This window comes from Lipotes vexillifer, unplaced genomic scaffold (genome assembly GCF_000442215.2).
Source record: "Lipotes vexillifer unplaced genomic scaffold, Lipotes_vexillifer_v1.1 scaffold1798, whole genome shotgun sequence".
In the NCBI taxonomy this organism is placed as follows: Eukaryota; Metazoa; Chordata; class Mammalia; order Artiodactyla; family Lipotidae; genus Lipotes; species Lipotes vexillifer.
In genome coordinates, this window is record NW_006789032.1 from 164,454 (window position 1) to 176,810 (window position 12,357).

The following is a 12,357-nucleotide window of genomic DNA, read 5'->3' on the forward strand; positions in this document are numbered from 1 at the left end:
GCCGGGGCGGGGGGACCACCCGGCCGGGGGCTCTGAGGGCGAGGCGGGGCCGCCCGCAGCCAAGGCTCCGCAACATCCCCGCGCCCTGACCCCGGCACCCGCAGGCGGGGGAGATCTCGCTCCTAATCCTGCGGCAGAAGTCCGCGCGCGCCGCCCTCCGGCTGGAGCTGTTCCTGCCGCCGCAGCTGAAGCCCACGCGGATCCCAGACCCCCTAGACCGCCGAGAGGTGACCGCGAGCCCGGGAAGGGCCGGGGAGGGGCGGGAGCCCGCCCTCCGCCCTCCGCCCTCCGCCCCGCACACCCGGCCCCAGCACCTCCTCCCCCGCAGCGGAGACGCGTGGAAACCATTCTGGAGGAGAAAGTCGACGGCAGCATCTTCCCGCGTTGATGGCGACCCCACAGTGCACGGCTGTGCCCCACCCTCCTACATAAAGTTCTCACTTTCAAAGCACCCCCTGATCTCTAGGCTTCCTTGCTCTAGGTCCCCTGGGAGGGAAGGGGGGAAGGATGGATGCTGCGTCTCCCACATCCGATGTCACAGGCATTGGGGTACTCAGAGTGCAGCTCCAACAAAGTAGAAAAGCTACAAGCTGGCTGACATCAGACTCACAGGGGGCAGGGACACCCCTGATCCCCCAAATCCCACGCTGCCCCCATCAGGCAATCTGGTGCCCTGTGAGTCCGTGGGAGCCCCCAGCCTGGGTGTGATGGGAGGAAGAGCCTGGCTCAGCAACAGTCACACCCCCAGAGGTAAGGGCAGCCTCAGGGGGAAAGTGGTACCCAAGTAGGACCCCAGACTGCAGGTCATTCCATCAGAGGGTCAGCGAGGAAGGTGACATTCCGGACAGGAGAGTGACTGCAGAAGCGAAAGCTGGCCTTTGGACAGTCAGCCACGCCTGGGAGGCCCTCAGAGGACCAGGAGACTGGGGAGGGCGAGACCCTTCAGGCAGAAATCACCCTCGGGTCTTCCTTTCCATCTTGATAATCCTCCTCTGGCCCTTTGATCCCCCTTACTGGACCCCCCCCCACACACACACACACACGTACACACACAGAGGACAGGAAGGACACCGCCCCTGTTCCATTCTGACAAACCCACATCCTGCAAACCCTCTGGATTCTGAAGAACCTCCCATGTTTCTGGACAGATCTCCCCTTCGAGAACTTACTCTCCGGCCCAACACAGGCTCTTTGCAGAGACTGAGATTTCTCTTAGCCGGCTCTCCCTTTTCCTCCCTCCCAGAGGTGGGGGCCTCAGACAAGGCCCTCCCCTGCCAGGAGGCTCTGGCAGAGTTGCCAGCCTGCAGCAGAGAAATGGTCCTGGAGGGGTGGGCCCTCTACTGGCAGAGGTCAGAGCTGGGGTCCAGCAAGGAATCCTGCTCTGTGGCGGCCAGTGCCCTCCCTGACGCAGCTCAGAACGGGGACCTGAGCCCTCTGTAACCTCAGCAAGCCCTTCCCCCTCACAAGACCCTTCGCCTCTTCTGGGTTGTCGCACCCTTGGCGTTGATCCAAGCCCAGAACTGTGTGTGGAGCTGGAGACTGGAAGCTCCATGAGGGAGGGGGGCGCTCTCTATGGAGGGGGGGGTGCGGGGGGCGGTTCAGGCAGGTAGGGGAAACACGGAACAGGGGAAGAGAAGGTGGCCTGGGCGAGGGGCAGGGGAGTATCAGGCAGGCGCTTGAGGACGGAGGACGAGAGAGGCACCCACCGCCCCGAGGAGGCCAGCAAGAGGGCGGCCTCACAGACAGCTCCGCACCAGGCGTGGGGCTGGCACATGGCCACCCTTTGATCCCCACACCAGGGAGGGGTCCTCGGTCTGCAGAGAAGGCCCGGGAAAGTGGCCGAGGACAATTCTGCAGGGCCTGAAGGAGGCTTCTGCTATGGGAAAGCAAAGCATGTAGGCCACAGCCCAATGTACTGGGGCTGGGAGCTCATGCTCTAGACAGAGCGTCCTGGGTTCAAATCCCACCCCCAGCATTACCTGCTGCACAGCCTTGAATGAGCTCCTGCCCGGCCCACTTGGTTCCTCCTGTGGAATACGGGATAGACTCCCAGAGGAAGGGCAGAAGACCCACGAGGGCTGAGGCAAGGGGCACGGAGAGACCTAAGTGGCCGGGGGACATGCGGGGGTGGTGAGAGGAAGGGCAGTGTATGGGGGGCTGGGAGGGGGAGGGGAGGGCCAGAGACGCGTACAGAGTGTGGCCTGAGTGGAAGAGAAGTGCGCTGACCGACACCCGACACCAGCTGCCCCACACGTCTCAGGAGGCGGGTGAAGATGCCACGTCAAGTACCATGGCACAGGCAGGGCTGTGTGACCTTGACTAAGCTCTGGCCCGTCTCCGAAGGACCTGCCTCCCAGGACTGTTATCTAGGCTACATAAGAGGCAGCCACCTCCCATCTGGGCAGGCTTCCAGCCTCTGCCCTGTTCCAGCCAGCCTGTCAACATGGCAGCCAAGCCCCCCGGGCACACGGCATCAAGACGCCCCCCGGACTGCAGGGCCCCTCTCTCCTCCCTGACCCTGGCCCGCACCCTCTTCAGCTCAGCTCCTGCCCTGCTGCCCTGCTAGCGGCTCCAGCTCCGTCCTGTGCAGAGCAAGCGGGAGCAGTGAAACACCCCCCTCCTCGCTCTGTGGTTCTCCTTAGCTCTCCTCACCTCTCACCCAGTCTGCAAGTCCACTTCTTGTCTGCTCCGGGGCTTGTCTGTCCTGCTCACTGCCGGGTCCCACTGACTGGCGCACAGGGGACACGCAGACACTTGCTGGATGAATGAAGAGCACGCGTAAAATCTCCACTTCCCTTTATACCCTCAAGAGCGCTGAGCAAAGTGAGCACCTACACCCTGAGCAGCTGGAAGGCACTGTGTGAGCGGCCTGGGCGCCAGGGGACAAGCGCTGCGTACGGCCGGAGGCCGGGGGGACCCAGACGCTCTGCAGACCACTTCCCGAGCAGGGTCAGGGCCTCCCAGACACTGGCCCAAAGCATGCTGGGATAAGGAATTTAAATCACAGCTATACCAGGTCATAAAATATGAGGAGAGTTGTCCAAAGAGAAGGGACACTCATTCGTGGCAAAGGGGAGGTGTGGCTTTAAACGGTAGAACATCTGGGGGCACCTGGAGGGGTTGAAAGGGACTCAGCCAGGCCCCGCAGACAGGGACATTTGGCGACCCCGTTTATAAGAACCAGTACCCCCGGCATCACGGGCACCGAAGCCCAGGAACCCCCTTCCTCGGGAAGAGTCCCCTACAGCACGGTGACAGCGCGTCCTTAACCCTGTTTCACAGGCGAGGACACCCAGTGCCAGAGAGGCTAGGGCCAGGCCGGGACTGACCTCGGGGGACAGTCCTTTCCAGTGGCCTCTCCCTCGAGCAGGGCAAGTAACCTATGGGGAGGCCCCCCCCAACCTCCACCCCACCCCACCCCGTAACGGCAACGCCGGACCGGCCCTGCCGCGCAGAGCTGGGGCACGGCCACACCCCCAGCTGCCGCAGTACCAACTCAGCCGCCCCGGGGGGCCAGAGGCCCCATCATCAGCACGGGCCATCCTAAGCGACGGTGGGGACGGAGGCGCCGCGCTCCTGCGCGCGGGGCGGTGGGGAGTGGGCGCGTGGGGCGAGGAGCCGGCCGAACGCGGGGCGGGGCGCGCCGGGCGGGGCGGGCCCGGCCGGCGTCTGCCCGTGCGAGGAAGTCCCGGCCCCGCGCTTTGGGGAAGTGAGGCCGAGGCGCCTGCGCACTGAAGCCTGCGCCCGCTCCCCGACGATTCGGCCGGACCTCGGAGCGCGCGGGCCGGCGGCTGCGGCGCGAGTGGCTCGGGAGCGCGGCCGGTGAGTGCGCGCGCGCGGCGCCGAGGACCGCGGCCCTGCCCCTCCGGCCAGGGCCCGGGGGCCGTGCGGGGCGGGAGCCTCGGAAACTGGCGCCGGAATCCGCGCCCCAAGAACTCCGCCGCGGGGTCCACGTGGACCCTGGGCCGCGGCAGGACTAGAGCCCGTCCCCGCGCGTGGGGGAGGGGCCGTTGCAGCCGGGTTCCCCTTTTCTGCAGCTCAAAGCCTGGGGAAGGGATTGCTCAAAGCGGGGGGGGGGGGGGCCGGAAGAACCCAGGTTTCCGCGTCTCCCGTCCCCCCCCTCAGCCTGTGGGGAGGGGCCGAGGCGGGACACCCGGTTTGCCCCCGCCCCCACCCTGTTGGATCTGGCAGCCACTCATCCCTGCCAGTCGCAGGGGAGGCGCTGCGCCCCCGGCCCGAGCCGATCGGGGGCTCCAGGCGCCAGCCTCGCTCCAGAACGCGCAGGAGGACCTCCTGCCGTCTGACTTGAGTCCTGCTGCTGCAGTACACGCCCCTTCGGCAGCCAGGGTGGGGCCCAGAGCGAACCTGGCCCCTCCCGCCCCTGCCTCGCCTTTGGGTCGCTGGTGAGTGGGGCGCACGGCGAGTTCCTTGAGATTGGGGTGGGGGCGTCAGAGGCTGGAGGAAGGGGCAGACTTCTCCAGGCCAAACCCTACCATGAGAGAGAGAGGGAGAGAGAGAAGTGGGTTGCCCCCACCATTGTAGAGGTGGGCAGTGGCGAGGGTCACCAGGGCTAGGAAAGACCTGGCCTGCCTTGGAGGAGCCAGGCTGGGACTTACCTACGGGGGAGGGGGGCGGCGCGGCAGACAAGCAAGGTGCTGAGGAGGATGAGAAGAAGGGAATGGAGCCCCTCTGTCAGCCCCCCTCCCAAAGGTTATGGCATTTTTTTCCTGGGATTGTCACATTTTCTTATTCTTTTTTTGGACTGGGCGGGCTCGGGGACGTTCTTTTTCCTTCTGTGGAGCAGAGCAGCAGCCGCTCCCGAGGGAGCCTCTGTCCCCAGAGGCCAAACTTGCTGCCTGTCCAGCTTCTCCTATCCCAGACTTAGGGACCAAAGCCTGGAGGGGCTGGGGAAGGGGAGGCAGCCCCCTCCCAAGTGCCCAAATGAGGGGCGGGAACCCTGGTTCAGACCCTGTACCCCCACCAAGAAAGAGAGCAGGTGCCCCAGGGGCACAGGTGGCCCCAGCCAGCCTGAGGAGGGTGCACGGAGCCAGGCCCAGGGATGGGTGACCAGGTGCAGGGCCTACAACCAGGACAGAAGGGACGGCCTCTCCCCCTGCCCCTCCCGCCCCAGACTCGGCCCCAGGACCTGGGCCCTGCATCCTCAGGCAGGTCCCCTCGTCCAAGTCCGAGCTGAGTTGGAGAAGGCAGCCTAGAGGGGTACAGCCTTCAGGGTGCTGGGGGGGGCGGGGGTTGGGGCCCTGCCCCCGCTCACAGTGGGTAGGGGTGCAGAGGAGGAAGAGACGCTCTGCCTGGGGAAGTCACAGCCCTTCTGGGGTACAGCTACCAGACCTCAGAGGTTGCCACACCCCTTCCTTTCCCTAGAAACTTGACCCCTGAGGGTAGGCATGCTGTGGGGCCGCTTCATCCCCATCTGTTTGCTGGAAGCCAGTGGGATCCAGTTGGAGGGTCCCCCCCAGCGATCTCAGGGGAAGCCAGGCAGGTGGCCAAGTAGCCAAGGCCCCGTGGGACCCTACACCTGGCCCCCAGATTTGGGTCAAGGCCGAGGCCTCCGCATGCCCAGGCTCTGGAGGCAGGGGTGCCCCAGGTGTGCATATCCCGGGCTGTCACCTCTGAGCGCAGCACCCGGTCAGTGGCTGGGAGGCAGGAGCTGCCTAGCCTGGTGACTGCCCCGGGGCCTGTCCCAGAGCGTCCACTTTCCTCTTCTGCCATCGGACACCCCACGAGGCCAACATGGACCAAGCAGACATTAAAAGGCCAAGAGCTGAGGGATGGGGGGCAGCAGGGAGGATGATCATTTAATGAGAAAATAAACTGAAACCAAGCCCTGAGCGTCTCGCGACGGGGTTTCAGGAAGGTCCGCGCGGCCGACGTGCCAGGGGGCGCCCCCGGCCCCGGGGGTGGGGCGGGGCACCTCGCCTAGGCCGAGGTGGGCGCAGGCCGAGGTAGAGATTGGGAGGCAGGTGGGGAGGCGTTCAAAACTGCCTCCTGGACCCTGATTGGCCGCCCCCGCGGCTCGGGTCCGCGGGTTCCCCGCGGGGGCCGCTCACCTGGATGGGGCTCCGGCGCCCCCCGCGCGCCCGCACCGTGGAAGGTGCACCCCGACGCCGAGCGGAAGGGACCCCGCGGCTCCGACCCGCCAGGGAGCAGGACGCACCCCCTCCCCCGCCGCCGCCCGGCGCGCCCGCCCTGCCCTGCGGCAGGCCTGGGGCCGCAGCGGTTTCCGCAGCCTGTGGCGGGGGTGGGGTGGGAGGGGAAGGGAGGCCGGGAGACCCTGGGCGCGGGAAGGTGCCAGCCGAGTGTTCGGGTGCCGGGCCAGTGACCGGGCCGAGAAGGTGGCGGTCCCTAGCGGCTCTCGGCCGTCCTCACCGGTACCTGCTGCACTTCCCGCACCCTCAGGACGTCCCGCCCCAGCCCCAAGTCCTACGCAAGTCCTCCTTGTCTGCAGGCCTGGTCTGCTGCCCCTGCTGAGTCCCCAGGAGCAGGTGGGGAGCCTCCCCTGGGCTGATCCGGACTCCTCGTGGGGAGCAACCCTCACCACCTCCCAGCAGCCGAGGAAAACCTGGGATGGAGGGAGCTGGGATGGGGGGTCTAAATGTCTGACCACCACCCCTATGCACCGCTCTTATAGCCCCAGACTCTGGGGGCCTCCAGCCCCCTTGGGAGGGGCCAGGAGCCGGAAACCGAGAAAGAGGAACCCTGGCTTCCGGCTTCCCAGGGAGCGAGCAGATGGGGGTGTCCCAGCACCTCCTGTGGCGATCTTGTCTGGGGTCCCCTCCTTTCTGACCCCACATCCCCTCCCAGCCACAGGGTAGACTGGAGTGGGGGTCAGGGCCTGGGCAGAGCCGTCTGGAGGTGGGAGGCCGGGCAGGGGGTGGGGGGGACACCTCCGGGAGGAGGGAGAGACTCGGGACCTGTTCAGCGGAGCAGGCCGCCACCGGTGTCAGGTCCTCCATGAGAGTCCCGGCCTCTCTTCTCAGAGCCCCAGGCTGTGGTGAGGGCCCTGGAGGAGGCACCACGGAGCCCCGGCAACCTCTTCCACCCACCCATGCCCACCCCGCCTGAGGCTGAGAAGCAGGTGGGCCACCTCCACCGCTGACTCTGTCCCTCGGGGGCTGGGGGCATGACCAGGAGTTGGGAGACCCCTGGACACCTGGGAGGCCAGAAGGGTCACGCCCCGCCGGGAGCAAGCAGGCCCCCAGCAGGCAGGCGGGGGGCAGGGGGGGGGGGGGGGGAGAGGGCAGGGGGGGGGGCGGGGAAGCAGGTGGTTCCCACGGGTTCTGCCTGGAGGCTGACGTGGCCTCGTCTTCCCCCAGCACACAGGGCCGGAGGAGGGGGACCAGCCTCCCTCCATGTCCAGTCGTGATGCGGCTCCCCCGGCTCCCCCCAGGCGAAACCCCTGCTGCCTGTGCTGGTGTTGCTGTTGCAGCTGCTCCTGGTACGTGGGCCGGGGCTGCACCGTGTGCCCGGTGTGCGGGGGGCACTGAGCAGACCTGGGATCCAGGACCCCACTCCTCAGCCCCTCGGGGGGCTCTTGAGGCATCACCCACAGCACTCGTCCACGGGTCTGTTGACGGGCGGCCAGTGCCCAGGCCCCTCTGTGTGTGTGATTTTCATGGCTGGTGTGCCAAGGTTGTGGCCACATGCAGGCACCTAGCCAGCACGTGTGTGTGCGCGCGCGCGCGCACGCGTGTGTCTACTGTAAGCCTGCCCAGACTGGCCCTGGGGACCTATAGCAGAACAAAAACAGGTCCTACAGTTTGTGTCAGGTGGAGGAGCTTTAAGCAGAGACCTGGCCCTGGGACAGTGCAGGGGGTGGACGTGGGGCCTCCAGGGGGGATGTGGTTTCTAGGCACGTAGGGAACCTGTTGGGGTTTTTGTGCCTCGCAGAGGCCTGGCCCTTTTCGGGCTTCCACCCCGTGGCTGTTGAATGGACAGCGCTGAGGGGACCCAAAGGGGGATCAGCTGAGCAGTGAGCAGCTGAGGCCTGAAACAGGAGAGGGACCGCCTGGGGGTAGAGACAGGAGGCCGTGAATTGTTAGGGCTCGTGGGGGCCAAGCGAGGAGTTTGGCGTCCGGCGGGTGGGGGTAGGGTGGGAGCTGAGTTCTGTCTGGACCTTTGAGGTTGAGGTGTCTGTTAGCCGTCTCAGTGACCCTGGGGAGAGGTCCAGCCGGAGGTGTGGACTGCGGAGCCAGCACTGATGCTGTGCCAGGAACTAAGGAGAGAAGCAGGGCCCCGAGGGAGAGTCAGGGGCCAGACACACGGGCTGGGGGCTTTCTCCCCAATCAGTCGGAGTCTCTGGGAGAAAGCAGTGCCGGTTGAGGTCAGGCCAGGGAGGGAGAGGTACCCGGGGGGCCTGTGAAGCCCCAAAGGCAAGAAAACGGGCGCAGGGCCGGACCGGAGATTGGGAAAGGAGCAGACCCGCCCCGCAGGGGGTTCACATGTGTGCTGAGAGCCCCTAGGCCTCGTGCCCATACAGACACGTGTCGGTGTCACTGTGTGGCCAGCGTCCTGCGCGCACACGCGTGCCGCGGAGGGCAGTGCCACCGAGGGCAGTGCCACCGTCCCCTCTGCCGGCAGGAACGAGGAGCGGCGGCGAGCGTGGCGGGCCTCCCGAGAGAGCAGGCTGCAGCCCCTCCCCAGCTGCGAAGCCTGGTGAGTCTTGGCGGCGGGTCTGCGCGGTGCGGGGGAGGGGGTCGGGATCCGGGCGGGGCCTGGCGCGGCCTGTGGCGGATACCTGGATGCCCTTGCCCGCAGCGCCACGCCGAGCCCTGAGGAGGTGCGGAGCTGGGCGCAGTCCTTCGACAAGCTGATGCACAGCCCAGCGGGCCGCAGCGTGTTCCGCGAGTTCCTGCGCACCGAGTACAGCGAGGAGAACATGCTCTTCTGGCTGGCCTGCGAGGAGCTCAAGGCCGAGGCCAACCAGCACGTGGTGGACGAGAAGGCGCGGCTCATCTACGAGGACTACGTGTCCATCTTGTCCCCCAAGGAGGTGCGCCGCGCGGGGACCGGGGTGGGGGGCGGGGCGCCTCCGGGCCCCTGACTGCGGCCCCTGTCCCGCAGGTGAGCCTGGACTCCCGGGTGCGGGAGGGCGTCAACAAGAAGATGCAGGAGCCGTCGGCGCACACGTTTGACGACGCGCAGCTGCAGATTTACACGCTGATGCACCGAGACTCCTACCCCCGCTTCCTCAGCTCCCCCGCCTACCGCGCCCTGCTGCTCCGGGGCCGCTCCACGTCCGCCAGTGAGGCCTAGACTGCCCACCGTGGCTGCCCGGACACGGGACCCCCACCCCGCGGGCAGAGACTCCTTTCACAAGAGCGCTTCACGTGCGGGGCACACCCACCGGGCCCAGCGCCCGGGGCGGCCCCAGGCAGGAGCTCCAGGTGCTGGGCAGGCCAGAAGCCCCCTTCCCCACCCAGAGGACCCAGCGCCCCAGGATCCAGCTGAGAGGCGGGCGTGAGGGCCTCTGGGCCTAGGCGGCCCCTCCAGCACCACCCCCCCTACTGAGCGCTTCCTGCTGGGGTTCCCACCTGGTGAAAGGAGGCGCCCTCCCTGAAAGCATCCTGGACCCACAAAGCTCACAAGGTCCTCCTCCCCGGGCCCCTGGGGGCCCTGAGAAACGCCTTTGGTGGAGAACAGAACCTCTGTGCTGTCTAGTTTTGTGACAAGAGAAAACCTCCAACTGGTGCCATCTGCACCCCGGGATCAGACCCAGGACCTCAGAACCAGGCTCAAGGCAGCAGGACCCGGTTTCTCTTTTATATGTTCATTGAGTTTAAGCCAGGAAACATGGCACTGTGTGTTTTATCAAAGAAACAAAAAAAGTTTTCATATTTAACTCCACTCCTCTTTCCCCCAGAATAGAATCTTATTATTGAAGACATTTTAAAAGTAAAAGCCTCTCCCCTCTGTCCACATTTGCGGGGGGAATTAGAGAACGAGGAGTTGTCCAGGACCCCCAGCAGGGGAGCAGCCGCGCTCAGTGAAGGGACCCTGTGCTCTGCTCCAACCCCACGCCTCAGAGCAACAGCCTCAGCGGGCAGCTGTACTCAGCCCTCCCCATGCAAGGGCGCCCCCAAGGCACCTGGCCACCAAGGGTGGCAATGCAATGAGGCACTGGCCAGGTCCTGGGCAGGCAGGGTCCCTGGCAGGGGCTGGCCGGCTGGGGCAGGACACTTACGGGGGAGACCTCCCCGAGACCCCGGGTGCCGGGCAGTCACCTGTACTGTCTCACAGGCCCCACAAGGCACACACTTGCCACCCTGTTCCCTGAGTTTCTGCTTGGTAAAGCAATTCAACGCTGCAACCGGGGCGCAGAGGGTCTGGTCAGGGGTCCACCCCCGTCCACACTGCTTCCACGAGCAGTGGGGCATCCTGAAGGGTTGCAGGCAGGCACGGCTGTGGGGCCCAGACTTAGCCTCCCGCCCGTAATCCCTGGACCCTGAGCTGCGGTGCCTGGAGAGGTCGTGAGACCCCGGCTCCTCTGTGCGCCCACGGCCCCCCCACACCTGATCCTCATGCTATGCAGGCCCAGCCCTGCCCCTCCCACGGGCACACTCAGGCCCCTCTGAGAGCCAGCGGGCTCTTCCCTCCAGTGCTGTCCCAACAGGCCAAGCCTCAGCGTCACCTGACCCCAGGGAGGTGGGCTGTCCCCGCAGCGGCGGGGGTCGGGGGGATCAAACCAGAGATGAAGGGATGGGGGACCCAGCTTGAAGCCCAGGCCTGTACATGGCCCACCAGGACCAAGGGCTAGGGAAAAAACAGTGGCAAAAAGAAACATTTAATAACTGGGGGGGTAAGAGGGGGAAAGGTGCACTGCAGGCAGGGTGGGGGGCAGGGTGTGCTGCCTTCTGAGGAAGGCCAGGTGGGCCAAGGGCAGGTCTCCAGAGAAGCTGTATCTGTTGGCAGAGGATGGGGAAAGGGCGACGGCCAGCATTGGCCATGGCCCAAGGCTGCAGGCACACATGCACAGGGCTCAGCAGAACTGCAAGAAACAGGTGAGAGGCGTCTATCCAGCCATGTGGCCTGCAGGACCCCGCAGGGCTGGGGTCTCCATCCACCATCTCCAAAGCTCCCAGGAGGCTGGCTGGCGTGGCCATCCCCCAATTCACACCACAGACCCCACAAAGGCTGGAGACACCCACCTCCAGAGAACAGGGCTGGGGATGGATGGCCTGGGCTCACCAACCTACCTTCCAGCGGTTTCCACACTCGTTGCAGACGACGAACGTGGTCATAGGCTCATCGGAGCTGCGGGTCTGCACCTGTGGGGAGGGCCACGGTGGGAGGGGCCCAGCCCCAGGGCCTCAGTCCCTTGCAGCTGGAGGCCCCGGGGAGCAGGACTTCCCAGGAGTCACAACCTGCGGAGCCCGCCACCCACAGCCTCGGGCCACGCTGGCCTCACGTCACCTGGGCTGAGGCTGCCCTGCTACCCCCACCTTGCAGTCGCCCCGCTTTCTTCTTACAGGGCCCCCCGACATCTCTTGGGGCCCACCTCCACAACTCTGAGTGGAGTCCTGCTACCACCACCGGGCACCCATTCTCCCACCAGCAGCAACACAGCGGGGCCGGGCTCCCAAACTTCAGTGCCCCAGAACCAACGGGCTGGATCCACCGCCCGAGACTGCCTACTGGGGAGCAGGGGTCCTCGGGAAGGGGGAGGCCCCAAGGGTGACCGCAGCTCCTGGCCCCATCGGAGACTAGGTTGTCGGACCCCCGTCCCAGCACCGCTCACACCGCACGTGTCCAGGCGCAAGGGGGGATCGGGCCTGCACAGCAGGGGCACGGACGGCTCCGAGGAGGGGCGGGGCTCCGGGAGGGGCGGGGCTCCGATGAGGGGCGGGGCCCCGGGAGGGCTGCCGGCGCCCACCTGCGTATAGGTGCAGTTCTTCTTCCTGCACTTGCTGCAGGTGAACAGGTCGGTCTGCGTGCCGCCCGTGCGCGCCATCTGGTGCTCGCGGATGGCCTCCTTGGTCATGGCCTTGCGGATCTCCTTCAGCTCGTCGCTGGCCATCTCCTGGGGCGAGGGGCGCGTGCTCAGCCCGCGGCCCCCCAGGGGCGGCCCCCCGCGCCCCCACGGGCTCACCTCCGAGGTCATCACGGCGATCTGCTGGGGCGTGATGGCGCCGCGCAGCACGTTGCGCCGCAGGCTGGGGTTCTTGGCGTCCTTGAGGTTGGAGAGGCGGCTGCGCACACGGTTCCTGTACTTGGTGTCCGTGTTCCCCACGTCCCGGAAGATGCGTGCGGACGTTTAAGGAGCCGTAGGGGGGCCGATGCCCCGCCCTCCACCCCTGCCCCCAGGTCAGCCAGGGCCTTTCGCGGGGGCCGTGTCGGAAG

At 66.4% G+C, this 12,357-nt stretch overlaps 3 protein-coding genes across 5 annotated transcripts in view; 2 read left to right on the forward strand and 1 right to left on the reverse strand.

Annotated features, from left to right (window-relative positions):
• The window catches only part of LKAAEAR1 (LKAAEAR motif containing 1), a 1,549-nt gene extending 1,161 nt beyond the window's left edge, over window positions 1–388 (forward strand). Inside the window, 2 exon segments of the mRNA XM_007462269.1 lie at window positions 60–227; window positions 329–388. Coding sequence (XP_007462331.1) covers window positions 60–227; window positions 329–388 — 228 coding nt within the window.
• A 3,339-nt stretch (window positions 389–3,727) lies between these two features.
• Window positions 3,728–9,288, forward strand: RGS19 (regulator of G protein signaling 19). Of its 3 annotated transcripts, none has more exons than XM_007462223.1 (6): window positions 3,728–3,822; window positions 6,999–7,096; window positions 7,335–7,456; window positions 8,599–8,673; window positions 8,776–9,010; window positions 9,082–9,288. In XM_007462223.1, exons 2-6 carry the CDS (start codon window positions 7,067–7,069, stop codon window positions 9,271–9,273), a joined length of 654 nt encoding a protein of 217 aa, XP_007462285.1. In that variant the 5' UTR covers window positions 3,728–3,822; window positions 6,999–7,066; the 3' UTR covers window positions 9,274–9,288. The 3 variants fall into 3 exon arrangements, with proteins under 3 accessions (XP_007462285.1, XP_007462284.1, XP_007462286.1); XM_007462222.1 differs by lacking the exon at window positions 3,728–3,822 and adding an exon at window positions 4,187–4,403; XM_007462224.1 differs by lacking the exons at window positions 3,728–3,822; window positions 6,999–7,096 and adding an exon at window positions 4,194–4,403 and having other exon boundaries at window positions 9,082–9,284.
• Window positions 9,289–10,784: 1,496 nt separating this feature from the next.
• TCEA2 (transcription elongation factor A2) overlaps window positions 10,785–12,357 on the reverse strand; it is an 8,645-nt gene continuing 7,072 nt past the window's right edge. Inside the window, exons 7-10 of the mRNA XM_007462225.1 lie at window positions 12,107–12,261; window positions 11,891–12,037; window positions 11,214–11,285; window positions 10,785–11,005 (exon numbers count right to left, since the gene is read on the reverse strand). Coding sequence (XP_007462287.1) covers window positions 10,997–11,005; window positions 11,214–11,285; window positions 11,891–12,037; window positions 12,107–12,261 — 383 coding nt within the window. The 3' untranslated portion in view covers window positions 10,785–10,996. The remainder of the gene's footprint in view (window positions 11,006–11,213; window positions 11,286–11,890; window positions 12,038–12,106; window positions 12,262–12,357) is intronic.

Coding starts and splice junctions, on each gene's coding strand:
- RGS19 (XM_007462223.1), top strand. CDS start 7,067: ATGCCCACCCCGCCTGAGGCTGAGAAGCAG. Junction 7,097..7,334: donor CGCCTGAGGCTGAGAAGCAG/GTGGGCCACCTC, acceptor GTCTTCCCCCAG/CACACAGGGCCGGAGGAGGG. Junction 8,674..8,775: donor CTCCCCAGCTGCGAAGCCTG/GTGAGTCTTGGC, acceptor CCTTGCCCGCAG/CGCCACGCCGAGCCCTGAGG.